Source organism: Trachurus japonicus, chromosome 11, assembly GCF_045865225.1.
Source record: "Trachurus japonicus isolate A0001 chromosome 11, Traja_1.0".
In the NCBI taxonomy this organism is placed as follows: Eukaryota; Metazoa; Chordata; class Actinopteri; order Carangiformes; family Carangidae; genus Trachurus; species Trachurus japonicus.
In genome coordinates, this window is record NC_140917.1 from 26,621,396 (window position 1) to 26,646,780 (window position 25,385).

The 25,385-nt window shown below is 39.6% G+C and overlaps 2 protein-coding genes across 4 annotated transcripts in view; both read right to left on the reverse strand.

Annotated features, from left to right (window-relative positions):
* Nucleotides 1-15,239, reverse strand: part of calcr (calcitonin receptor) — a 53,169-nt gene extending 37,930 nt beyond the window's left edge. Inside the window, exon 1 of one of the 3 annotated variants that reach the window (XM_085792054.1) lies at nucleotides 14,794-15,239. The gene's annotated coding sequence lies outside the window, so the exon portion shown is untranslated. The remainder of the gene's footprint in view (nucleotides 1-14,793) is intronic. The other 2 variants (XM_085792053.1, XM_085792052.1) reach the window with 2 other exon arrangements.
* Nucleotides 15,240-22,131: 6,892 nt separating this feature from the next.
* tfpi2 (tissue factor pathway inhibitor 2) lies at nucleotides 22,132-24,300 on the reverse strand. Its single transcript, XM_085792055.1, has 4 exons — nucleotides 24,192-24,300; nucleotides 23,801-23,971; nucleotides 23,399-23,578; nucleotides 22,132-23,144 (listed from the first exon to the last, which is right to left on the reverse strand). Exons 1-4 carry the CDS (start codon nucleotides 24,262-24,264, stop codon nucleotides 22,957-22,959), a joined length of 612 nt encoding a protein of 203 aa, XP_085648181.1. The 5' UTR covers nucleotides 24,265-24,300; the 3' UTR covers nucleotides 22,132-22,956.
* Between the last annotated feature and the right edge of the window lie 1,085 nt (nucleotides 24,301-25,385).

Genomic DNA, 25,385 nt, shown 5'->3' on the forward strand with positions numbered 1-25,385 from the left:
CACAACAGCTGTAACACACGTTATGGGAAATTAAATTTTTATGCTTACAATACCACAAATACTGGGAAAACAATGTGAGGTTGACCTGCAGAGACCGAAAGGAGTTACTGGGATAAGCAACATGGCCACGTTTTATTGTTATGTGACCGCCTCTGCAAATAAGGAAGTATGTTTGCATTAGGAGGAGGTTGTGGTGGATGGAAACTCAAGACTTAACAGGAGACTCCTGTTAATGTCTTGTGAGAAACCGATCAACACGTTGTTACAGTACTGCTCTATGACCTTAACTGTGTGTTTATTATTTCTAAAAAATCTGAGCTGACGCATTTCTCTAAATGTCAAACTATTTTTTATATTCAATAAGCATTGAGGTATTTTAGGAGAACTGAAGTTTCTATCAACACTTGTTCAAAGTAGAGGTGAATATAAACTTAATCACTTAAGTCTTCTTGATGTCAACCATTTGGAATTTCTTGTTTTTTTCCCCTTCACAGTTCTCGCTTCCTACTGCATGGAGGCATCATCCGCCCACAGGTTGAGCCCTCCAGAACAAGATCAAAGGTTAGATTTTGATTTTAACACACTACATCAAAGGTTTTACCAAAACGATAAGAGGGATTGAAATGCAAATGCAAAGAGCTGTACAGTATGGACGATGAACGTGCTGCAGGTATACCGTAGTTCACAATATGGCTCCAGGGGTCAGCTTGTAGAAGCATTAGCGCAGAGGAATTGCTACAAATCAAAGATAAAAGATGAGCCCCTCTGGATCAAGAATTGCAATCAGACTGAAAATGGATCCCAGACGAGGAGATCAGAGGTCTCGAGGAGGGCAGGGATCCAACTTAATCCTGCCACTCAATCTCAAACTCAAACAAGACCGTTAACAAAGCATGAGAGAGAAGGGGCTTATATGGATGGAAAATGATCGGCACCTATTGGAACAACTAATAGCTCTGGGATGTACACTGGATGAATGGAACAAACATTCTGGAGGATAAATCAGGCTAGGTGGGAGGAAATAAAAAAAAAGAAAAGAAAGAAAGACACTGACAGAAATAGCTCCGTTACAGCAGGCGCAGCAAAAGCACATCAGAGACACAGCAGCACAGTCGCTTCAGCAAAGGCTCAGAGGGCAGATCAGTCCTGCGTGATCCAATAAAACTGTAAAGTAAAGAGTGCAAAATACCCTGAAAAATGCAGTTTAATTGGTACACAATACCATAGTTGTGTGTGTAATATTTCCATCATAGGAAAATCTTCAGCACATACATAAACACATTTCCAAGAAGGAAGCAATTTAAGTTCACCTCCCTACAAAGCATTTACTAATGTAAATATCGCCATTATAGACACTAAGAAACAAATCGTCAATGCCATGGACACATATCTGTTGAGGCTGACAGCAGCTGCATATAAATGTATGTGCAGATAAAAGTCAGTCAAACCAAAATAGTAAATAGAAAAAAGTAAACTACTGTATATGCAAATGACTTCAGATGACAATGAAGCACTAGAAAAAGAGGAGGAGAGGAAGGAGCGCCACTGAGCCTTGGAGAATGAGTGTGAATGAGAGGATCCACAGCTCGTCTCTCTCCCTCACTCTTTGTGTGTGTGTGTGTGTGTGTGTGTGTGTGTGTGTGTGTGTGTGTGTGTGTGTGTGTGTGTGTGATGGCACAGCGTAACTGTACCTAAAATTATATACTGCTAAATTTATAACTGGCTGCATTTCTGTGCCTGTGTGATTATATGCTGAAGTGTTACAACCTACTTAACATTCACGTAAACACGTAGGTGGCACCAGAGTATTTGTGTAGTGTGTTTGTGTGCATGTGTGTGTGACAGACTGAGAGGGAGAGAGAGAGAGAGAGAGAGAGTGATGCAGAAATGTAGCGTAACCATTCTTTTGCATCTCATAATAATAAAATATGAGGGCCATTATGTACCAAGAAAACATATAGGCCTGTAAATGTGTTTTATCTGTCCTCATACTCAGTGTATGGGCATACATAAATCATAGTTATCTTACCAAACCTCCTCAAATGTAAAAAATTGCACCATAAAATGTTAAATCTGTTGGTTATTTGACAGTTACTGTTTAGTGGTCTGTTTGTTGGAAAGTACAACATTACCGTTGCTATGCTGACGTCACACAACTGCATCTTTGCCTAAACCCACGGGAAGCACATGAAATCTCAATGAATCTTCTTTTTAAAGTATCTTGAGATTTAAAATGATTGATGGCCAAAAGTCTTCCCCAGCAGCCAGTTTTTTTGCTTCATATAAACGATGGTGTCAGTTTTAAATATTTGTCAACCATATAAACTCTGTCGTTGGAAGCTTTTTCGATGGTGGATCTACGGCAAAAAGATAAATAAAAAAATAAAACTTTGCTTTTCTCGCTTTTCTTAGATCTGGAAACTGTCTTGCGCGCTTTTATCTCTTCACATCTCTCTCTCTCTCTATGTCTGAAGCCTGTTCAGAAGATTCCTCGCTGGTTCCCAAGAAAGAGACCACATCCTCCCCTGTGCTGGCCTCTCCTCACTGGTTACCAGTCAAATGGATATGAAGAAAGTATGCATATATTTCTCAGTAAAAACTTGTTTTTAAAGATATTGATATCCCCATGCACTGTGTGGGTTATCAGTATTATAACTGCACCATATTCTATTAAACAGCAAATTAAGACTCACTGCAAAAACAACATGTTGTAGTTGTGGTCACAGGCCAAACCTATTACAGTTGTTTGATTCTACGCTGAACAAATGAATAATCAATGTCCATGACCAGCTCCACCTCGTTCAGATTGATGCAGAGAAAACAACTGCGTTGTTAAAGTGTCATGAAATGTCAAGTCTTATTATCGGATAAGAGGGAGAGAAAATAATCAGCCAGGTTTGATATATTCAAGTGTCAACAAGTGTCATTGTGGCTGGGAAAATATTTTTCATTTTTATCTTATTATAAAAAGCAGATAATATACTGTAATATTAGAATATAATATGATGATTAAGTCTATAATAACATAATTCAGTGTGTTTGATGCACAAAACCTTGCAGCTTCAAACTGTTTCACAGCAGAAAAGCATCAGGCAGTGAGGCTTTGATGTCCTGTGTGGGAACATTAAGAAACCTGGAGGTAAAGAATGCAATCACTCACTCGTCCCTATCGCTTTTACACAGACACACTATCATCATCTCTCAGAGTAGACTGTGTGTTATTTTTAGCCAAAGAATAATAGTCTGTTGAAGACCAAAGCAGATCTCTTAACTATTTTTTCTTCTGCTTATTGTTAAGCACAGACAGAGCAGCACTGACTGAAGCCACACACACAAACACACACAGCCTCTCACTGCCTTTAGCCAACTCTTCAACTCAGTGCCTTCGATAATTACAACCATTTCACTGACACATTTTCAACTTTCTCCATTTGTCAAGATGCCGTCATTCAAGAAGTCCAAACGAGCAGTTGTAGAAAAAAAGAAAAAAGAAGTCAACCTTGATTGGAGGCAGCAGATAATGACAGGCTGGAGTGCTGCTGCCTGAACAGAGCCCACATTGATAAAGCTCCCCAATCATTAACAGACTTGGGCAAGTTGATTTTAACGGATCTAATTACATCATTGAAGATGGAAAGGATGCACATCTCTTACACCATAATTCCTCACTGAGAAAAAGTCCAGAACGTACTTTGTGTCTGCACTGTAGCATACAGTACTAACATTTACACAATGAAAATGACATTTAAACCCTCTGTACTGTGACTGGGGTAATGATCTTAAGAATAGAAGACTGTTCATTCACTCTCACAGTGATTACATCTTCATCATTTTCAGACTTACTCCAAAAGCAGAGCAAAAGGCTTATGGCATTTGCAATTCTAATTAACAAATGGCTGCTGCAACAAACACACGAGAAAGAGTAATTCCTTCACACCCTGTAATTGGTCATATACCCTGGCACAGTACGACCACATTAAACTGGCTTTGGATTATTGACTGCAGTTCAAATAAGTGGTGATAACAAATCTCCTCAATTTCACATGCAAGTAGCCAGATACTTACCCTTCCCACACTCGTCTCCCCAACAGGAGTATTTTCTTTGGCAGAAATGATCATTAATGGTGTGATTCTAACTAATATGCTACACATGCCTTAAGGTGTTTTGGAAATGTGGTCATGTACAACCGTGAAGTAAGAGTTTGACACTCAGGGGAAATGTGTTAGATGGAAATATTACTATAAATAACCACTGTAATGTTTGTCTCTTAAATACGTTACTACAGCCAGGAGCTTAGCTTGGCTTAGCTTAGCTTAGCATGCACATTGGAAACAGGGGGAACACAAAGGGAACTAAATAGATACAACTGAAAAGACTAAACCATTTTAAGGTTTAAAAGCTTGTGCAAAGCTTCATAACACTTCTCATGCAACCCCCTGCAAAAATATAGAAATGTATTTCATAAAACTCTTGGCTAGTCTGTCGAAGGTCTATGGTGTATTTTACGCACAGAGGACAGACAGGTCTTGCACAGTCCAACTATAGTATATCAGTCATATTGCTTTGAGGACATTTTATCAGGTACACAGTGTCAGCCAAATACATAAAGATGCTTTGAGATCAGCATATTATTTCATCAAAGTGATGGATGTTGAACGGTTTGGGAAAACAACAGCAGAGATACTCCATCAAAACTCATTGTCAGGCAACAGAGAAGAAATGAGCAGTATCGTCCAAAGGCAACTAAAACGTCTCAGGCTAACTTGACATCACTGCTTTAAAAATAACTCTAAATGAGATAATCGCTCTTTATTTCAGGCTCAGTTTCAATATTGAGCCTTTGAATGTTCTTTTCCAAACCATTTATATAAAGTAGAAAATTGGGGAACAGTTTAATTAATAGCTCTCCCTCTTTTGTTGGAAACTTGATCGACCTGTGCATTCATTTGGTCGACTAGTTCAGAGTGATTTATTGCAAGACAAGTCCTTATCAGCAGCAGCCGAAGGTGTTCTTTTGCACATGTGGTTTGGCCGGAGAGGAAATTTGGATTAACGCACACACACTCACAGACACACAAACTCTCACATATATTCACAGAGGTGAGGAGAGTCTCTCTGTCTCTCCATTTCCTCTCTGTCTGATACCATTACCATTATCTGTGCCATGCTCATGGCAACCTTTTAGAGCCCAGGAAGAGTCTGGCCAGTAAAGTACACTGCAAATTGCCCCACTATTAACTAATCAGTGGATGGATGTACACTGATGTGTCTAATGTTCTGTACTGTAACTATCACGGTCGGCCTCATAATAATCCATTAGCACAATCAAAATCAAGTTCTAACATGGACATGTGGTGGTGTGTTCGTCACAGTGCAGCAGATATTTAACAATTAAGACATGACTGACTAAGTACCAATTCATCAATTTAGAAATTAACAACTGAAAATGTTGATTATTTAAATTATTTTATTTTAAGTTAAATATAATTACATGTTGTTTGGATAGCCAAATATTGAACTTTTGGTGTCCAAGCAGTTATTCATAGTCAAACGTCCTCAGTGACTAAATACTTATCAGCATGTATTACATGCAGGCACATCAACCTCCTTTTTTCCAGTGTGTCAATGGATTTGATGTTGTAGTTTTACAGTAGGTTAAGAGGCTTGTTTTCTCATATTGTGTAAATATTTTACAAATATGATATTTGTAATGAATAATTACAATAAAGTGGATCTCTGATACACTATGAATGATAAAACAATTGTGTCAAAAACTACAAGCAACTATGATTTGAACTTTAAGTGACTTTTTCCTATGTAATATATAAAGTAACATTTATAAATTATAATTATTATTATTGTAATTTACTGTACCATGAATTACTTACTTAAATAGTGATTAATAGTTTGTCTTTAACCAAGTCTTAGTCGACCAATCTGTCATTCTTATTAGTTGTTATATGAATTTTTTTATTATTTATATGTTCACTTTGTTATAATTAGCCAATTAATAAAATGTATTAAATTATTTAAACTGCAACTTTCATTTAAATGTCCAGTAACTAACTTTTCATACAATTAATTTCAGTGAATAAACTGTAGTTATTGCAGTTATATGAAAAACCTCTGCAGTCCTCTGTGAGTAATTCTGCTTCCACTGCAAGGGCTGTTTTTGACATTAAAACATTTACATTTTTTGGAAAATGATGTTACTGTCATGGGAGATTTATCATGGTTCCCATTACTAAAGCAGACATTTATACATCTAAAAAATCAGGAACCAGGAAAAAATTACATAAATAGCTGCTCAAATCCACAGGGTATACCACAAACATGGACCATGCACCATAAAGGCTTCCAAGTATGTCACAGACTAAACGAAATAGTCTTAAGATATGGTTAAAACTGTTAAAAACACACTATGTCAGAATGTAAGTGAATATAAACCATTTAATATTAAATTTATCACGTTATTATTTTTTGGCAATTTATGAATTCTTGTGTTGTTCCAAATGGTCAGAGATCGTTTGTAATACAGACTGATTTTTTAACCCTTTTTTCTACAAAGTTACTTTCATGTTTCTCTTTTAAATTAAACTTCAAACACTGCGATTGAATTAGCATAAACAGGAAAACATCCTCTTCAAGATCTTAAGAGCCAGTTGAGAGTGAAGAAAGGCAGTGACAGATGGGCTGAGCCCCGGCCTGCCCTGTCATCTTGGTGACTTACTGTACAGCTCTCTATTCCCCCTCTCCATCTGCAGATCATCACTCACATCTTAAAGATAACCTAGCACTTTCAATTCCCGAGAAATAAAAAAAAAAAAGTCACACACGCATTCTTGCACAGTATGCTCTCAATTATCACAGTAAAGGAGGGGCCCTCCTCAGGAGGCCTTTCCTGCTCAACTTTTGCTCCTCTTAGTTTCCACATTAAATATTTGAATCCGACCTGTCAGTTACTGAGCTGCATAAAAAATTTAAAACAAAATCTAGGGCATTAATCTATTAACAAACAAGCAGGTACAACAAGCTGCGAGATTCTTTATCTAACATGGAGCAGTAGGTGTTTGGATGTTTTTTAAGTCTGCTCAAAACAATGAAAATTAGACAAAGATTAATGAAATTAAAAAGAACAGGAAATAGACTCAAATTGATAAATAGCTACAACATGCATCGAAAATATTTTTTCCGACTTGTGCAAAATTTCCCATTGGCGTGCAGCACACATCCGACTATGCGCCTTTTGTCCTACATCGCTAACTCCCACTTGCCTCCATGTGCTATTGGAGAGGGCACACTGCAGCTGAGGGCTATGGGAAAGCAATTAAAGAGGTATTTTGTCGCTGGACTTCAGCCATTAACTACAATTCCCTTCTGGGCACCGTGTTCCTTGCACACTCTGTTGGGTCAGGGAGTGGACTGTGTCTGGGTGCTACAAGCTGTAAACAGACAGAGAGAGCGGCGGGCAGAGTGAGAGGGATGGATGCTGTTATCACGAGTGCAGCACGTTAGCCAGCAGGTTAACTAAAAAAAAGTACAAGCTCTGTGACAGTCCTATATTACTGTGACCTGAGGGTAAAAATGCAAAGGAATGAAAACCCGGCAATAAAGAGAGTAATGAGAGACAGCGAGGGAAAACGTTACAGTAAATATTCAAATAATAACAATAATACATTCAGTTGGGAACGAAACTGAGGACAGAGACAAAAGGAAAGGAGACCATAGTGGAAATGAGTTAAGTAGTGGGAGTAGAGAGCTTTTGAAAAACCAAGTAGTCATGCTGCAAATCACACTTTCTCTGCTCAAAAAGCCCCTGAAGCCTCGCTCTCAAGCCCCCGAAGCCCTCTCCAACCCTCTGGAACAGTCAGCATGGACTTTTCTACGGCTCTGACTCACTGCTGTCTAGAGTGAAGGGCCTGCCGTACAATGGTTCTTTATGGTAAACAGCACAGTGTTTTATTTCCGTATTTATTCCAGTTTTTGTAACATTTTTTGCAACATTTGGGAAAATGTCAGAACAGTAGATCAATGTGAAAGAGAAGGAGATGACACCAGTGTGTAATAATAACCAAGATCACAGGCATCAATACCAAGGCTGAAAGGAGGCAGCCTTTGAAGTTTCACATACATTATGCAGAAAGTGTTCTTGTGCAAATACCAACTTGTGCGATGATAAATGCCTTTTTCAGCACCATCATGGTCGGATTCAACATGAAAGTGCAACTCCGAATCCACCGAGAAAATTGCCCAATACCGACACCAACTGACAAAAAGAAATCGGGTATGTTAGAGGAAGGAGGAAATCGCTGGCCACATGGTCAGTGTTACGCCTCTACCTGCTACCGTACCACCAATCAGTCATGGGACTCATTATAGAGGGTGATTACACACGGTATTACAGACGACCCTGTGAGTCATAGTGTGAGCCAAAATTAGGATTAAAAAGAGCTGAAGAGCAAAGGAAATCAATGAGTTGTCTAGTATCCTGGGGATATTATAATAAGCCAGTCACCAGTGTTGCTTAGAAAACACAGAGCTGTCCTTACAGGGAAGAAGTAAGTAAGGTCCATTGAACACAAAGCATTACTTCTGATCAGCAGGTGTCTTGTATTTTAGAGGGACCTGACATGCTGGGACATTTCATCTGCCCTAAATAGATAATTACTGTTGTATTCGTCATTGTCAAAACCATTAGTCATTTTTTAATCAAATAGGCTATAGCTGCAGTTTTAAAGTCTGTTAAATGTGTTAATTTGCTTCCTTGCTAAGAGTTAGCTAGATGATGAAACTGACATTTTATTTTTTATGTCTCTGTGGTAAAAAAGAAAAAAGAAAAAAAAAGGCAGCTAGGGGCTAGTTAGCGTAGCTTAGCATACAGGATGGAAACAAGGGGAAACAGCTAATCTATCTTGTCGGTTTTACACCAAAGTGTAAAACTGACATGTGGTAGTTTTATTAGGTGTCAGGAACTCTCCGTATGGAGCCAAGAAACAGGCCCCATAAAACCACCACTTGCTGTAAACTTTAGAGGTGACGGAGGGTATATTTTGTTCCTTTAGACTCCCCCCTTTTTCCAAACTTACTTAAGATGGTTAGGTCATATTGCTAAAGCTATATTCACTTAACTGACCTGAGTGTGACATCAAAGTAAATGAGCTTATTTCCTAACCAAGACCATAACGGTCTTTTCAGGTCTTCTTTGATATTGTATAGCCTTATATGTAGTTCATAACACAATTTTTCATTAATAAAAAGATCATTATCTGTGCCACTGTCTTGACAGATTGCAGGCACATTTGCAGACAGATGCGTCTGTGCTGGGTGAGAGCGCCAGATCCGGAAAATGGGAGCCAAAAATATTCCAGTGCGTCACTCTAAATGTCAGTGTTTATGAAAAAAGGGGACAAGCATATCTGGAGTGATAATCTGGACACCTGTCTGGAAAACAGCAGGGAAGATCTGAGGTAAACAACCACATACAGAAATAGAAGGTTGAGTCTTTCTTTTCTCTGGCCTTAAAGTTAGGGACTCCCGTTTTCAGCCAGACTTCTAATCTGTTCAAGTGAAGCCATCAGTTTCCCTATCTGTGTCAGTGACCCTGAATTATACAAACTCTAAGACGATGTGTCCCTCCAAGCGGCAAGAGACAAATCCTCAGGGTTTGCCTGTGTTTTCCAACCAAACACAGGTTAAGGAAGGTGAAAAGATTTGGAGAAAAAAAATTGGATAGAGAGTAAAAGACCGATGGGCAGAAGACAGGAGTAGACTGAGAATGCAATTAACTGTGAAGGACAAAGAGTGAAAGGACAGAGCGGCAACAGAGGACAGAGATGAAGAGAGACAGAGAAAATGAAATCACATGAGAGGAGGCAGGTCGGTGTGTCAGCCTGATCTCTGATATTAACAAAAAAGGGAAGAAAGAACAGAGAAAAGAGACAGAAGTGTGAGGTGAGGACACTATGATGAAATGAGATACTTAGGGAGGATGTAAAATACTATCACATAAACAGATGAGAGTGTATTGTGAAGAAGTGTGAAAGTAAAGAACTGACAAGAGAATCACAGAAAATAGTATAGGATAAAAAGAGAAAAAAAATAGACAAGTGTGATCTCCTGCTGTGCTGACTGCAGAGAATAGAAGCATGTGAACATTAGCATGCTAATTGGATCCTTTCTACAGATGTGTTTGTTCCATTTACTGTCAAAGTCATCCAGAAGGATAGAGATGGGTCTATAGCAAGTTGGTTCCACCGAATTTCATACGGTATATTGATCATGCATGAGGCTTTCTCATTTTATCCCAAGGGATTTGCAATGCATGGCATGTGGCTGCCACTGTGACACACACCCAGTGAAGGTTTGGTGTTGAGCTTGTTATCGGCATTTAATGTTTACCTGAGAAATTCCTAATTATTGTTTACAACAGGGGTGTCAAACAGGACAGAAGATGCATTATGTTGTTGAAATTGCATATATTTTTCTCAAGAAAATTCAGGTTGGTTTTGTAATAATTAATGTAAACATCTTAATAATGCGCTTCTTTGCACTAAAACAAAGAAAAAAGTTCTTATTATTCATAGGATATTATGCTATTATTTTACCAGTCCGGCCCACTTGAGATCAAATTGCACTTAATTTGGCCCCTGAACTAAAATGAGTTTGACACCTCTAGTTTACAAGGAGACACTTGTTAAAATGTTACATAGATGTGAGAGTTGCATATATTTGAAGGTTAACAGTCTTATCTGTCTGGTGGAAATTTAATAACCATTCTGGAGAATTAAATTTGCAATAAAACGCCCAAATTAACAGCTGCTATGAGGCTTTAATGAAACCAAAGCCATAGCACAAACTAACAGCTATTCGATAATGAACTACATTGCTGTTTGAAACATCTGTTTTTAAGCTGTAAAACCCAATCAAAGTGTTTTCTGCCATTTCAATGAATGGTTTTTATGTTTCCAAACCTATAATGTGATTTTTATGACCTGAGGTAAACTTGTGTGGTTAGAAAACATAGAAAGGTGATGTGGAAGTGCATGTTCTTTGGCTTTCCAACAGATCTTGATGATTTCAGATTTGATCAATCAAGGGATAAGGGAGCACATTTTGCCTTCAGCTGTGCGGCGGTAGTGTCTTGAGCACTGGTGCTGCAAATTGAATTCAGGTATTGGAGGAGGGGTAGATATCACAGGCCAGAGGAGACACAGACACATTACTATGAAAATGTTAAACCATGAGAAATGGATCTGTCTGTATCTCTTTGTCATTCACACACACACACACACACACACACACACACACACACACACACACGTTACTCTACCATCTCTGTTGTATAGACCTGTTTACTAAGCCATCAGCCATTCACTCTATTCTAGCACCACCTATTGATACTACTGTAGCTGTTCACTATGTGCAGGGCTGTAGATGCAGCACTGCTTGCAGGAGGTGTGTCACTGCAGAGAACACACGTCTCCATTCGCGTTAAAGCTGAAATAAAGACCTTTTTGTTTCATTAATGTCACGTGCATCTCTTTCCTGGAGTCTTCCCCGAGTTCGGTCACAAATCATGCAAATGTTTCGAGTTTCTATTACTGCTCATCCAGCCACCTGCGCTTGGTAAACAGCTTAACGGGGCAGAGATAACTGCAGCAGATGACTGTGAAATCAAATTTTACTACAGCAGATCCCTTTGTTTTCGTGGAAAGTCATGAACAAGAGCATTTGCCTGAATAAAGTTCATATCTGACTCTGAGTGAAAGCGGAGTAGCATGAAAGATGGACAGAATCATACAGAACGGCTGCAGCTGTGCCGCACATATTGTAACACTTAGCTCTAATCGCATCCTATGACCAGTCCAGCTTGCTCAATAGTTTTTAGCTAAGTAAACTTTGGTGTCTGTTGCTACCCTAACCCTCTATAAATGTCTTTATCATTTTACACAGAGCCAGCTGTGTGCTGCTGGATGATACATCTCTGGTAGCATGAAAGGAAGACGTAAAGCCTGACCTCTCTGTCAACACAGTCCTATTCATTACAAATTTGAAAAGGTTAAACCACACCCTTGGATCTTTCATCGGCTGATGTATGGCTTGCTAGCATGGGAACTCTTACTTTTACGTGTGACATTTTAGCATTAGTCCAAATGATGTATTTTCTCAGGACGTTTTAGCCCGGCTCCTTTTTCAAAGTTTGTAAAACAGCCAACGCAAGAAGTTAATTGCGTGACAGCGAAATTGCCCACATCATCCAACTGGCTTAAGACGTCACGGGGTCAAAGGAAGAGAGTTTTCCACATTAATGACTTCGGAGCCGGATCACGTAAAGCCTCGATTCTTCTGGTTTGTTTTGCCAAGAAAGTGTTCGGCCGTAGGATTAGAGCCATTAGCCCCAAGGAGTAAAACTGGGCGCCGCCTTGTTCATGAACATGTCTATTACGATGCTCAGACCGAGGCAACGAGTGACATTTAGGGTCATCGCATGTATCTATGAATAAAACATGGAGCATTAGCTTGATTAATATTGAGGAATAACAACACGCAGTGAATAGTCTGATGACCTTCCCTGAGTGATGGCTCTCAATTACGCATGATATGACTGAGCGTGTGTGTGTGTGTGTGTGTGTGTTAGAGAGAGAGAGAGAGAGAGAGAGAGAGAGAGACAGGGAAGGAGAAAGAAACTGCTGCTGCTGTGTGTGGTCGTACATTTGTGTAGTAAATGGTGTTCTCCTACGGTGAATTTCAATGAGCGTCGTCTTCCAAAATTCAGAAAGAAATACACAAAAGCACAAAGAAACAACAGAGCCATGCATCTCCCCCTCCGTTCATCTGCATCTGTCATTTGGACGTGAAGCTGTAAGAAGCTGCTGTTGGAACATTTGACCACTGAAATGGAACGCAGAGTGGACACGCACCCATCCGAAGGCCTGTCTTTGCCTTCTCTCGCTCTCGCCTCTCTCAGACCTCTTGAAATGAGGAGCAGATTTGCTTATTGTTTGCTCACCCGCTCACCCATTTCTGACCAGACATGCGTGCAGACCGACCGGCCGACTGAAAGGCAGACAGACAGCGGGTGTGGGATGATGAATGGCGAACTTATCTCTAAGACTCAGAAAGCAGCCAGACGCATTGTCAACCGATCCCAGCTCACCGCAGGGTGCTGCACATATCTCAGCCTTCCTGCCTGCCTGTCTGCACATCTGTCCTTACTGCTGTCTTTCTCATTCTGTGCACTTTCTCCCTCTTCATTTGACAACTTGACTGCGCCTCTCTTGCTATTCTCGTCTTCCTCTGAACTGCACGGTGTATCAAGCGTTGTGTATGCGCTCAGAAGCTCTGGTTCCTCACGGTCGCATCAGCTCGGTGAAGCCACTTCTCTCACCATTCCTTCTAATAAACCCCCCAGACGACACGAGCCATTACTCTAAACACGCTTACGTAAATGCAAAGGAATCCCCAAAATAAGAATCCCAATTTAGCCGCAGACATCTTCGAGGCAGACACTTTACTTTCTGCTCTGGTTCTGCCACAACTGGAGACTGAAGTGAGACAGGCAGCGTTCAGAGATGATTTTGGCTTATTTCGTTTCCGGCTTGTGGGCCGCTTGGTCCATGTAGGAATGCTTATTTTCCCTCTTCCATGAATTTGCTAATATAATCAATATGAGGGTGAACGCATGAGGGCGGTTTAAAGCGGTGTCAAAAATTCTCACGGAGGAAAAGAGAAGTCCTGGGTGGACTTGGCTCGTGGAAATATAACTCACATAAAAGTCCTGTCCTCTCAGGGAGCAAAGCAAAAATAAGCAGCTTCAGTCTCGCCATCCACACAGAAACCGTTTTTTTTTTTTCAATGTGTGGCAGAACGATTAATCCAGCAAGTGCAGAGAGGTTGCATGCATTGACCTTTAATCTGTGTATATGTGTGTGTGTATATGAGTGTGTGTGTATGTGTGCGTGCGCCCCGGTGTGTTTATTAGCTTGTAAAAAAATCTGTTTATTACAGATGTCGCTCCATTTTTTCCCCGTTTCCTCTCCAGACTCCTGCAGAAGTCTGTATGGACACAACACAGTGAAGAATGATTGTGTGTATATATGTTCTTCATCAGATCTCTTCATCTGCAAAAACATGACAGATCTGCCTTAAATTCACAGCTTCTGCTCCACTAATGAAAATCCCTCTGTAAATTTGCATTGGTCCTCCAATGAGTATCAGCTCTACTGAAGCTGGCTGTGCAGCGCTGCCTCTGGGTATTAAACACTCAGTGCATCAGGATTCCTTCAGAAGAAACCCCAATAACACTGGATGAGATTTTCTCCACTGGCACAATGCAGACACTCATTACAGTATCATAATGGACACTCTTTCCAGCCTTTCCCCCGAGTTCTCCATCCATATAAATAGAGCATTATAGACAACTCTACAGTTCAACATGAGTATGAGTCACATTCTGCATTTTCTGTATGTTTTTCCCTCCTTGCCAAAAATAATTTTGAGCTAAACTGGTGCTTTGATTTTAAACGACGCCACAGACAGGCTGTAGTATAATAAGTACTAATCAATATTGCTATAGCATAAACGGGAAAAATCTAAATCCAATTCACAGTGCGTCAACAGTCACAGTCATCCCATGCAAATCCAATCGAGTTCTCCTTCATCAGTGCAACAACAAAAAAACAAAAAAACAAATTGGGATTTAAACTGACCGAAATGAATCTAATCTAATTACTCATCTTAAATGTTTTCCACCAGCATCTTAAAGCTTATAGAAGTTAGTGTTAGTGACTTACCTTACTCCAACAGATTGTAGAAACTGCAGTCTCAGTGGAGGAGACAGATGCTGAGGAGGTGCGCTGTCCTTCCTCGGGGACTGACACCCAGTCCCTGCGCTCCTATTTAACGCAGTGTCAATAAAATAATAATAATAATAAAAAACTTCTCTTTTTTTCATCCACCGAGATAAAACCCCACAATAAAAAAAAAAAATCAATCAAATGTTAGTGCTGCTGCTGCCGTGCCCAGGTGTCTACCTTGTTTATGAGATGAATTAGTGAGCGGCGGTGCGCGGGGCAGGGGCGCCGCTCTGGAGCCGTTATGAGCGGTGACAGTTGACTGCCCGGTAATCCAAGTGCGTCTAACAGCCTCCCGTTTACGCGGACGAGCGTGTGGTGCTGGAGCTCCTCCTCGCCTTATCTCTGTCTGTGCGTTAAAGACACACACAGCCCCTCGGTTTGGACACTCCTCGGCACATCGCTGCTTAAACAAAACAGCACGGAGAGAAATTAAGAGAAATGTGACTCAATAGTGTGTGGTGACTTTAAAATGACCTTGAAAAGGATTTTTTTTTTTTTTTTTTTTTACCGCTTCAGTGTAGATAACATTGATTTTAAAGTGACCTCTAATACTTAAGTACCATGTCTTGGTATCACTACCAGTCCTTCACACATTACTGTACAAGCATCACACTATTAGCTGATCACCATTAGATATTATCAGTTGCATTACCCACCCCCACCCTTAAGTCATAAGATATACAGATATTAAGTCATAAGATACACACACACACACACACACACACACACACACACACACAATTTTGTCTTGTGAAAAAGCTTCACATTTTCAATCACAAGTTCATCACTGAAAAATCCAAATCTACATTTTTTCAGTTTCAAAAGTGCATCTTTTCTAATTTCTTGTTGGGTTATGGTTTTCTGTTGCAATGTCACAACATCACACACAGACATTTTCAACTTTTATGTATCTTAAAATGTTGTTTTAAGAATACGACCATAATTCAGGCGTGATGGACACACAGGAAACATTTTACTGATGTGATAATGACTGAGAGTAGGACTAGAAAGAAATCTGCGTCATCACTGCGGCATCCCACTGCTCCGTCCCCACTTCTACATCATCAGCATCACCGTAATGCATATCAACATGAGAATCACACACACAACGGCCTCTTTGTTTATCTGACAACACTGCAGGCCAAGTTGATTTCCAGTGGACATCTGACGAGCTGCTGGCAGATATTGTCGAATATCAAGTTATCCCGCTTATAAACAGTGGTGTCTACAACAGAAAACATCTGCCTAACGACAACTTTGGGAGGACTTAAATTTGAAAAAAAGAAAGAAAACAGGAAGTAGGCTATATTCTCAGTTCTATATTTTTGCTCCAGAACTTTCGTTTGCACTAAAAAACAACACACGCAGCTGTTTGTCCATATCCCCCCATGTCACAAACTTAACACTCATTTCTCCCCATCTCATGCACATTTACACACACACACACACAACAAGGCCATGTAGTTGCATATTTATGACACATTAAAACAGTGACAGACAGGATGAGCCTGTCGTCTCTAAAGCCAGGAGATCTAAAAAAAAAAAAAACTAAAAACAAAACAAGTGGTGCTGCCAGCAGAATAGATAGAACATCCACCCGGGAGAGGGACAGGAGTGGACAAACACAATCTACTTGGGAATGTTAGTCATCTTCCAATGCTGGGAACAACGTTGCCTTTGTCAGCTGACATACGGCTGCTCACATAAGTTAATTACATCAACCCTAAATATCTGATATAGAACGTGACTTTCTTGGCAGGGAGGGGGAATGAATCCATATTTTGATTGTCAGTGACTGTTTTACAGTTTATCTAAACTGGAACAACAATCACCCTAAACAAGCAATACAGTCATGTCATGAGAAATCCCTCCTGGCTGGCGCAGCCCTCACTTTGCCTGCTCATATTAGAAGTTGTGCTACAGATGGTATTGTGGTTAGAGGACACTTCCATGAAAAAGCAAGTCGTCTTCGCAGAAGCCCTTCATTTTGGTCAGCGGTGGTGATGATGGAAGGTGGAGGATGAATGAGGAAAACGGAGCTGGAGAGGCGCCTGCTTTGTGGGACATGATGTGTGGTGAATGTAGAGGAAAATCATGCTGGAGAAAAGGCCATGAGAGTTTGGGGTCAGTGCCGGCAGCGTTTTGGAGATAGAGGAAACCTGGAATGATTGTTCGCATTAAAGGTGTAAGACGACACGGTGTGATTCTGATAATTATGCGCAACGCAAGAGAGATCGGAAGCATGTCAGATGCAATTTCTATCAAACTGCTTGCTTTTGTATATGTTTTCAACACAGATAACTGGAGATCCAAAACAAATTCCCACTGTTTTTAGGCAGAAGAGAAGATGTCAGTGGATGATACTTTTTGGAGTTGGTAATGAATATGTGGGTTCACTGGGTGTTTTTATTTCATTCTTCAGTGTCTGATATTAGGCTTCAAGCTGGGAATCAGGAAATGTCCTCATATCCTATAAAAAACACTATGGATGCTGGTAAAGGCTTCTTCATTTTCAATGGAGCAGAACTGGGATTAGTCTCTGCATGACATCGTGTCACTCTGGTGCTGGTCCTGCTCTCTGCTGTTCAGTTTAAGGCATGATTGCACAGTGTTATTAAAGCATCATCACCATCATCGTTGTCCTGATAGTCAGCATCATTTCTATGAAAGGATACTTTTATAATCTTAAAGCTGCAATAATCAATATTTTTGTTTTATCAATATCATGAGACAATACTCAACCAACTCTGCAGTTCTTTTCAGCTCAATGGCATCTCATTGTTCAGTGTTCTTCGCTCACACAGATTGGACAGTATAGACGGGGGGCAAAACTGCAGCAACTAAACTACATACTGGCAAGTGAATATTGTATTACATTGCCTTTTAACCTGTGCCTTAATATCACCTACTCATAACTTAATGCATTATCTCCCTGCACGATTCCCTCTTGGCAGTATGATTAATTTAGTTTCAGATTGCGGTGTCTTCATAATGTCAGTTTAGTGCTTTTTCCTACTGTGACAAGTCAAAATGTCTTGCTGGGAAAAATGAGCATGAGATTGAAATGAGAAGTAACTACAAATGGAGAAATTGTCATCAATCTGCGCTGCAGGAGGTGTCTGTTCATATCTGATCAGGTTCTAAAAAATATGTCCTGATTTATTTTTGCTGCAGATATCACAAAAGACAGCTTTTTCTCAACCTCCAGTTTGCTTACAACCTGCTTATTCAGGACTTTTTCAGAGCTGTTCAACCCTCTCATGGTTTAGCATGTGGTGGGTCAGCTTTCCTAAATGTAATATATATTAAAATCCCATTATCAAGCAGCGTATTCAATCGTGCCAATATGTTTAGTCTGCAGAGAACTGCTGAGCAGGAGCTTGACATAAAGTCTTTGGACTGTGGGAAGCTGCTAAGTGAAGTGTACAATTGAAGAAGAAGAAGAAGAAGAAGAAGACTCACTCTGATATTTTTCTTTCCTTTTTAAAAAAAATGTATTTTATTTTATTTTAGCACTTTTCAACTCTGCTGGAAGAAAATAATCGTTGTACAGCCTACGGAGAAATGGGCATGTGTATTGTTTGTTCTGCTCAAATCATTTTTAATCTTCCCGGTCTTGATGAAAAAGGATTCTGGCACATTTGCAGCAGGGTGAAAGCAGTGGATTTATTCACAGCAATGAGTCATCTGCTACAAAGAGAGATGCTATCCCCCAAACAATAAAAAGCATGGTATGATTGTTACAGTAAAGGCCAAGCTCTGCTGACAACAAGGTAGAATTGTGTTAGTATTTTGTTAAAATACTCAATAACACATAAACTGGAGAAATTAGTATTCACCTCAAAAATCAATTACTGCACCATGACTGGAGGCAAGGCAGGGTGAAATTACATTAGGACTTCAGAAGCACGGTGTGCAGGTGAGGAAGTGTAATGACTGTTAGTAAGCTTCCACATGCATGTCCACACACGGAACATATGTTGATAAATTAATCTCCTCCAGTTGGTATTTCTCTGGGAATCAACTGGCAATCTGTAGCCTACCTGCGAATGTTTCCAGAACATCTCAGAAGCTCAAGAATGGAGTCGTCTGACTTGTTTAATTATACAGCAGCTACATGTGTTTGGCAGCCAAGTGGACAGCCCCGGAGAAGTCCAAGTTTCTCATCACCAGACACATCAATCTTAGATGTGTGAGTGGAGGGGGTAGAGAGACGTTCCACTCCCAGCAGAGGGTGATGAATGTCTGGGAAACTCTGATGCCATGTTGGGGCGAGGAAGGGAAGCCAGCTGACATGTTTGGTCTACAGTTTAAAAAGACCAAACACTGACATTTCAGAAATAGTGGACCTGAAAATAAAAAAAATTCTATTCAATTTGCATGTGGTATTTGGTCCATGGGTTCAATTTCTGTCAGTAGGTTTGTACTTTAGTAGGTCTTTTTTTTTAGCTCTTGATGAAGCCACGTTTTCTAGACTTATCTGGTGCAGAGTTGTTGTTATTTAGTCTCCAAATATGGGAGATTAATATACTTATTACTGTATGTCAGGATGTAATTGGTCAAGATTTTACAAACAGTAGGAAATCAAGACAAATTTGGTTGTAGTTCTTTAGTTACAGTTTTTCTTTTCAATATTTATTCATTTTTTACTTGAAATGAAATATAATAAAAATCTACCTCTAATATTATTCCAAGAAATATATATCATATTATATGTGTTGAAAAAAAAAACAGTCTATGATTGAAACTGGTAAATATATACAACCTGACACTGATGCATGCTACTCTGCACCATCATGCTCACATCCTGTTATATTGTTGAGGGAGTTTTCATGAGCAATAACAAAGTATCCCATTAATCTATACACAAGGCAGTTTTTTTGTTAATAATATCACAAATAACTATAATGGATTTCCTGTTTCTGGCTTTGGGGACACTGAACAAGATTGATTTGTCTACAGCAAAATCTGAGGATATAGTTTTCCTCTGGGGAAATGTGTCTTTTAAATATTCAATTACTTCATGACCAATGTCAGAAACCTAAGATGATTTTGCTCTGTGCCAGAAGTCTTAGAGAAATTTGTAAACCATGTAGCTGGATCTCCACCCGGTGGTTTTTAGACCACTATGCTGCCAGAGCTGTGAGAGCACTCTGAAGGCGTTTCAGCAAAACAAAATCCACATAAAAAAACAGACTGTAGTGGAATAAACGCTGCTGAGTCCTGAACTGCAGTGTGGGCTGCTCTAGTATCCTGAAACAGTGAATACAAGAATCTGCCAAACCTCTGGTATTTGCAGTTTATTTGTTTAATTAAAACATCTGGTAAAGTGGCTGACATTTTACAATTAATAATAGTTTTTATTACAAATTAACTAAATATATTTACATTTATTTGTACCCCAAAATAGGAGTGCCAGAGTAGCTTTTTTTTTTTTTTTTGCCTCTTTGCTATTTATCAGATATGTGAATCTACCACCAGGGGGAGTCTGAGATGCTCCCACTCATCTACACTCACACCTACAATAGCCTACATCATCATCTAGTGTCACTTTAAATGTTAAATTAGCATACCTACAATCATACCTGTACGTGTTCAGCATTTAGCAGTGAATACTGAGCAACAGCACTCACTGTGCTTGTTTTAAAATCAGTGCAGTAGCTTAATAATTTATAAAATCTTAACAATTACTGTTTGAGAAATGTTTCCAGGCAGCCCACTACATAGATTTTATCTCATTTCAAATGAAAGTCATGTTTCAATGTAAAATCCAATCAATCACCATCCAGAATGAGACAATATTACCTAGCCTAATGTACTGCAGCTAATGAAATAACCAGAGCAGGATGAACCACACTGAAAATCCTATATAATCAGTATTATATTACTACCCATTAATGGTCCAAGACAGAGCTTTGTTACAATTAAAAGTTAACCACTGAATCTGTTTGTACCGTCTCAAACATTCATTATGTTGTTTGGTGATGAAAATAAACCATGAGAATCTTTCGAGGTGTGACTGGACTCATGACAAATGATGTTATGGTGTTGGCCATTATTGATCTGAAATGTTGCTTTAACAGAGTGAGTGACACTTTGGCTTACTTCCATTTAAAACTGTTTCTATGTGTCAATCAGCCTTTATTTTGCAGCTTAAATGGAGCCATGAACCGCCACTGCCAGATACGGGATGAGATTCAGCACCCTGCTTCTGCTCTGCTGCTTTCTGCCTCTCTTATAATCACTATCGCTTGTATTTCTATTGATTGATTTGTGCAGGCAGGGGAGAAAAAGTTTACCTTTAAAGGACGGGAAGTCAAAATGAGCTTAACCTCAATTTCCAGGGCCACCTGTTCCATGGCAAGCGTGCATTGATGATTTCAAGGTTATGCAATGCTTGAGAAGCTGGGCACAGACTGTTAAGATGACATCCTCCCTCATATTGCTGCCTAATAGATGATTTAGCTTTGGTTCTTAATAGCACAGGGCCTGGCCAGATGTATTACCTTTTATTGCTATTTATAGCCAAGCCAGATGGGTGAGCAGTTTCCTTTGATATCTTCCATAAATATTTATTGTCTGAAAAATCACACAGTGGCTCAAGTTTTCGACTAGAATAGATGGAACAGAGCACAGATTTAGGACAGTCTGGATATAGTAGAGACACTTTGCAATTAATGGCCTGTCTTCCTCAATGAGGATACACAACAATGATTTATCCTATGAAACATAAAGTATATCTGAGAATACGGTACTTAGAAATGGTGATATTGACCAAAAAAGAAAATAAGAATGCATGAAAATGTAGAGGTGTTCTTGTTTGTGCCCATTATTTCTATGTTTTTCATTATATCTTAATTTTTACATTTTTGTTAACTTGCAGCTACTTGTCCTCCAAACATTCAGCAGTGTTCAAATGAACCTGCCACAGACCCGTACGGTGCTTCAGGATTGCTTCCGTTCTCATTCAAGGCTACACTGAAGTAACCAAGATAGGCTCGAGTGCCTTGCAAAGCATTAGCAGATAAGAAGGGAAGACAGCAGCATTAGTAAGGAATGGAAGAGAGGCCAAGAGATAAAGTGAAAGTGACAGAGAAAGTAAGGAAACCAACCTGGCCTGTTTTTTTCTTCCTAGGTGCAGTGTTGTGTTTGGTAGAATTAAAAAAGACTCCCTTGACATTGAGGTTGAAGAAGTTGCACTTTTCAGCAAGTGAAATATTCAAAACACACACCAACATAGCAGCATAAAAGTGCAAAAAGAGGCAAAACTCTATAAAATCTTGTATATTTTATATAAAAAAAAATTCACTGTTATGGTATATTACTTATACAAAACATACATTACATACATACAGTATCAAAATACACAGTCAGGAACATTAGTGCAGCAGTGACAGACTTCATCAACAACATACAGTATAAAAACACATTTAAAAATTGGCTTTTAAGGCATGACAAATAGTCTGCCACTCAGAGATTCTTCCAGTATCAACAAAGAACTTGGTCAACGTTTTGGCATTTAAAGCCAGTTTAATACATGTTAGCTTAAAATTAGGATTCATGCATGTGAGTCATCTTCAAGGTATCACACGCCCCTTGTACGAAAGACGCTTTTTTTTCTATTCCGCCTCATGCGACGAACTTTTCCTTGGCCGGTTTTCCCTCCTGGAACACAAAAAAAGTACGATGACTGATTAGTATGATTGCCTATAATTCTAATCCTTGTTGACTTTATGAACTCTAATTAAAGTGGAGCCAGGTTTTCTTTGGTTTCCTCTCTGTCTTTATTTAATGATTGGCTGTAGTGCAAAAACGATTAGGAGGACATCATCCCTGAGTGTGTACTAATGGTCTCTTCACATGCCAGGCAGTCTTTAAGCCTCATAATGAAATCAGCTGAGTATTATTTGGGCTCTTCCCAGTTCCCCTATGACTTTCTGAATTCCCTCCAAGTCTAAACCAACAGGTGGTCTAATGGCAGATCCAAATACTGTGACTATGGAATTAATGAGTCGGCAAATGCCCCCTAAATGATCATCTTTAGTTATAAGCTTTTAGTGTGGACGAGGTAAAACTTAAACCATGTGCAGCTATTCCCACTCATACTCGCACACCTTTAGCGCACACGTCCATGCAGCTCTGTCTCGAGACGAAGTTGTTGCTGCTCCCTCCGCAGCCGGTGTAGGTGAACTCCTCGCACATCTTGGTGACTGTGTTGTAGTAGAACCGAGTTATAGAGGCTGAACACTTCCCTTTGTCCAGACGGTCCAGGCAGAGCACAGGAACAGCTGTAAGGTAAACCATAAAGGACGCAGTGAGACCACAGATCATCACAGTCTCTGAAGAGGAGAGCAATCAGATTCTCAATTCAAATTGACTTCTTTAAACATTTCCTCAACAGTATCACTTAAAAAATGGAATTCATGTTTGATCACGCATAAAACCTTGAACATCATAGGTGACAGTTGTTAAGCAATACTATTCGTGTTGCATGCATGCAGGAGCCACTGTGCATGACTTAATGAAGGACTTGACTACTAACTTTTATGTGGACTGCAGTACTCCATGCAAGAGGTTAGGTCTTGGAAGCGATTTGAGTTCCCCTGACAGCCCCCGTAATAAAAGATCTCGCACTGCATGGTGGTCATGTTGAAGAAGTATCTGCGGAGGAGGGCCCGGCAGTGGCCCTCTTCTTTAGGAAACCTGCAGATCTGAGGGATCTCTGTGGAGAAAACACAGACAGGATTTGAGTTTGGGATTGGATCATTATACATAGCCTATAACAAACCAGTCTTAACTTATTTTAACTGGACTACTATTAAATATTATAGGCTATACAACACAAAGTGTAAAACCACGCCCTGCTCACATTCAACAGGTTTCAGAAGTGTTCAAGGTCACTATCTAGTCAAATGTTGTGTACACTCAAACACTGATAACTTACTTGGGATTCTGAAACATGTCTTCTGACACTCCTGATAACTCTTGAAGTTGTTGGTATTGCCTTGGCACCCTCCATAGTAGAAAACCTCGCACTTTTGAGTGATTGTGTTGTAGTAATAGCGCTCAATCTGCGCTCTGCAGGGTCCCTCGTCCATTTGAAGGAGACACACGTCTGGAAGCAGCAAGGATATGATTGAAGAAACACGAAACCACCACAGAGAAATAAACTAATTATACTGTAAACACTGCAGCACGGTTAAGCAGCAGCCAACCTCTATTTAAAACTCTCAACAACAACATCCGGGATTAAATGATGATGAACAATTACAGAGTTCCGCAGAACAAACAGTGCGACCAAGTATTACATTGTTTAACTCTCTGCTCGTCTTTACCTTTAGGTTTCAACGCCAACACGTTGTAAAACGATGAGAACAGCGTAACTAGCGCGAATATGCCAAACTCCATTGTGAAACTTTTGCTCCAACTCCAACTTCTGGCTTTCCTGCAGTGTCGACCACATCCACTTTTATAGTTGAGCAGCTGTTTCCCACTGGATATGTAGAGGGGCGGGGAGTAGTGACTCATTTCCATAATAAAGAAGAACTGGATTCAAGAGGTGACGAGTCCATCGATGACATCGCTCGTCGATAGTTTGTCGTAATAGTAACTGCGTTAGTGTGACGGTTACTGTAGCGTAGTGACCAGTGACTAATGAGGTAAACTCAACTGCAGTGGCATGAAAGGAAGTTTCCCTCAGTGTATTTCCTTAGAGAAAGTGTTACAGACACTGTATGATCACTATGACAATGATGATGATGAGGATAATAATGCTGATGACAATGATGAGGACAATGATGAGGACAATGATGATCATGGCATCAAGTGGCTTTACTCTGCAGCCTCCTAACTATACAGTCAGGGCCGTTGGGGAGAAAGGTGATGATAATTCTAGGGGCCCAGCGCCCAGTGGGGCCCCTAAAAACCCCAGTAGTCTAATCTTTGTATGATTGATTTATTCTGCGTAAGACCCTGACTAATACTCATAGTACACTGTAAAAACTCAACATCTTTCCAATAATATTTGTCTTATTTCTTGTCCAATTGTCTCATTTCTAGTCAAAACTAATCTCTTTCCACTTAAAATAAGACTCATTACCTAAAAATTAACTTGTTTTTAGATAATTTTCACTTAAATTCACAATAAATAGAAAAATCTGCCAGTGAAAGTAAGTTTGTGCTTGTAATAAGGAAGAAAAACTTGCTCCACTATCAGATTTTTTCTACTTATTCCGAGTGAAAATATGCTTGAAAGAAGTAAAAAGTGTCTAAAAACAAGGTACTTTATGATGTGTCTTATTTTAAGTAATGAGATTTGTTTTGACTAGAAATGACATTTTGACTAGAAATAGCCTAAGACAAATATTCTTGCTAAGATACTTGAGTTTTTGCAGTGTAATGCTGCATTAGCATCAAAATAAAGTAGGCTAAATAAAAAACGATAATACATACGTAGTCTAAGAAAAAAAAGGAAAAGTTAGGGGGAGGGGCCCACTTTAGTATTCTTTAAGGGGGCCAGAATTCCTAGC

Excerpts from the sequence above, each read along its gene's own strand:
- tfpi2 (XM_085792055.1), bottom strand. The coding sequence starts at position 24,264 with ATGGAGTTTGGCATATTCGCGCTAGTTACGCTGTTCTCATCGTTTTAC. Across the intron at positions 23,972-24,191 it reads GTTGGCGTTGAAACCTAAAG|ACGTGTGTCTCCTTCAAATG; the intron begins GTAAAGACGAGC and ends TGCTGCTTCCAG. Across the intron at positions 23,579-23,800 it reads GACATGTTTCAGAATCCCAA|AGATCCCTCAGATCTGCAGG; the intron begins GTAAGTTATCAG and ends TTTTCTCCACAG.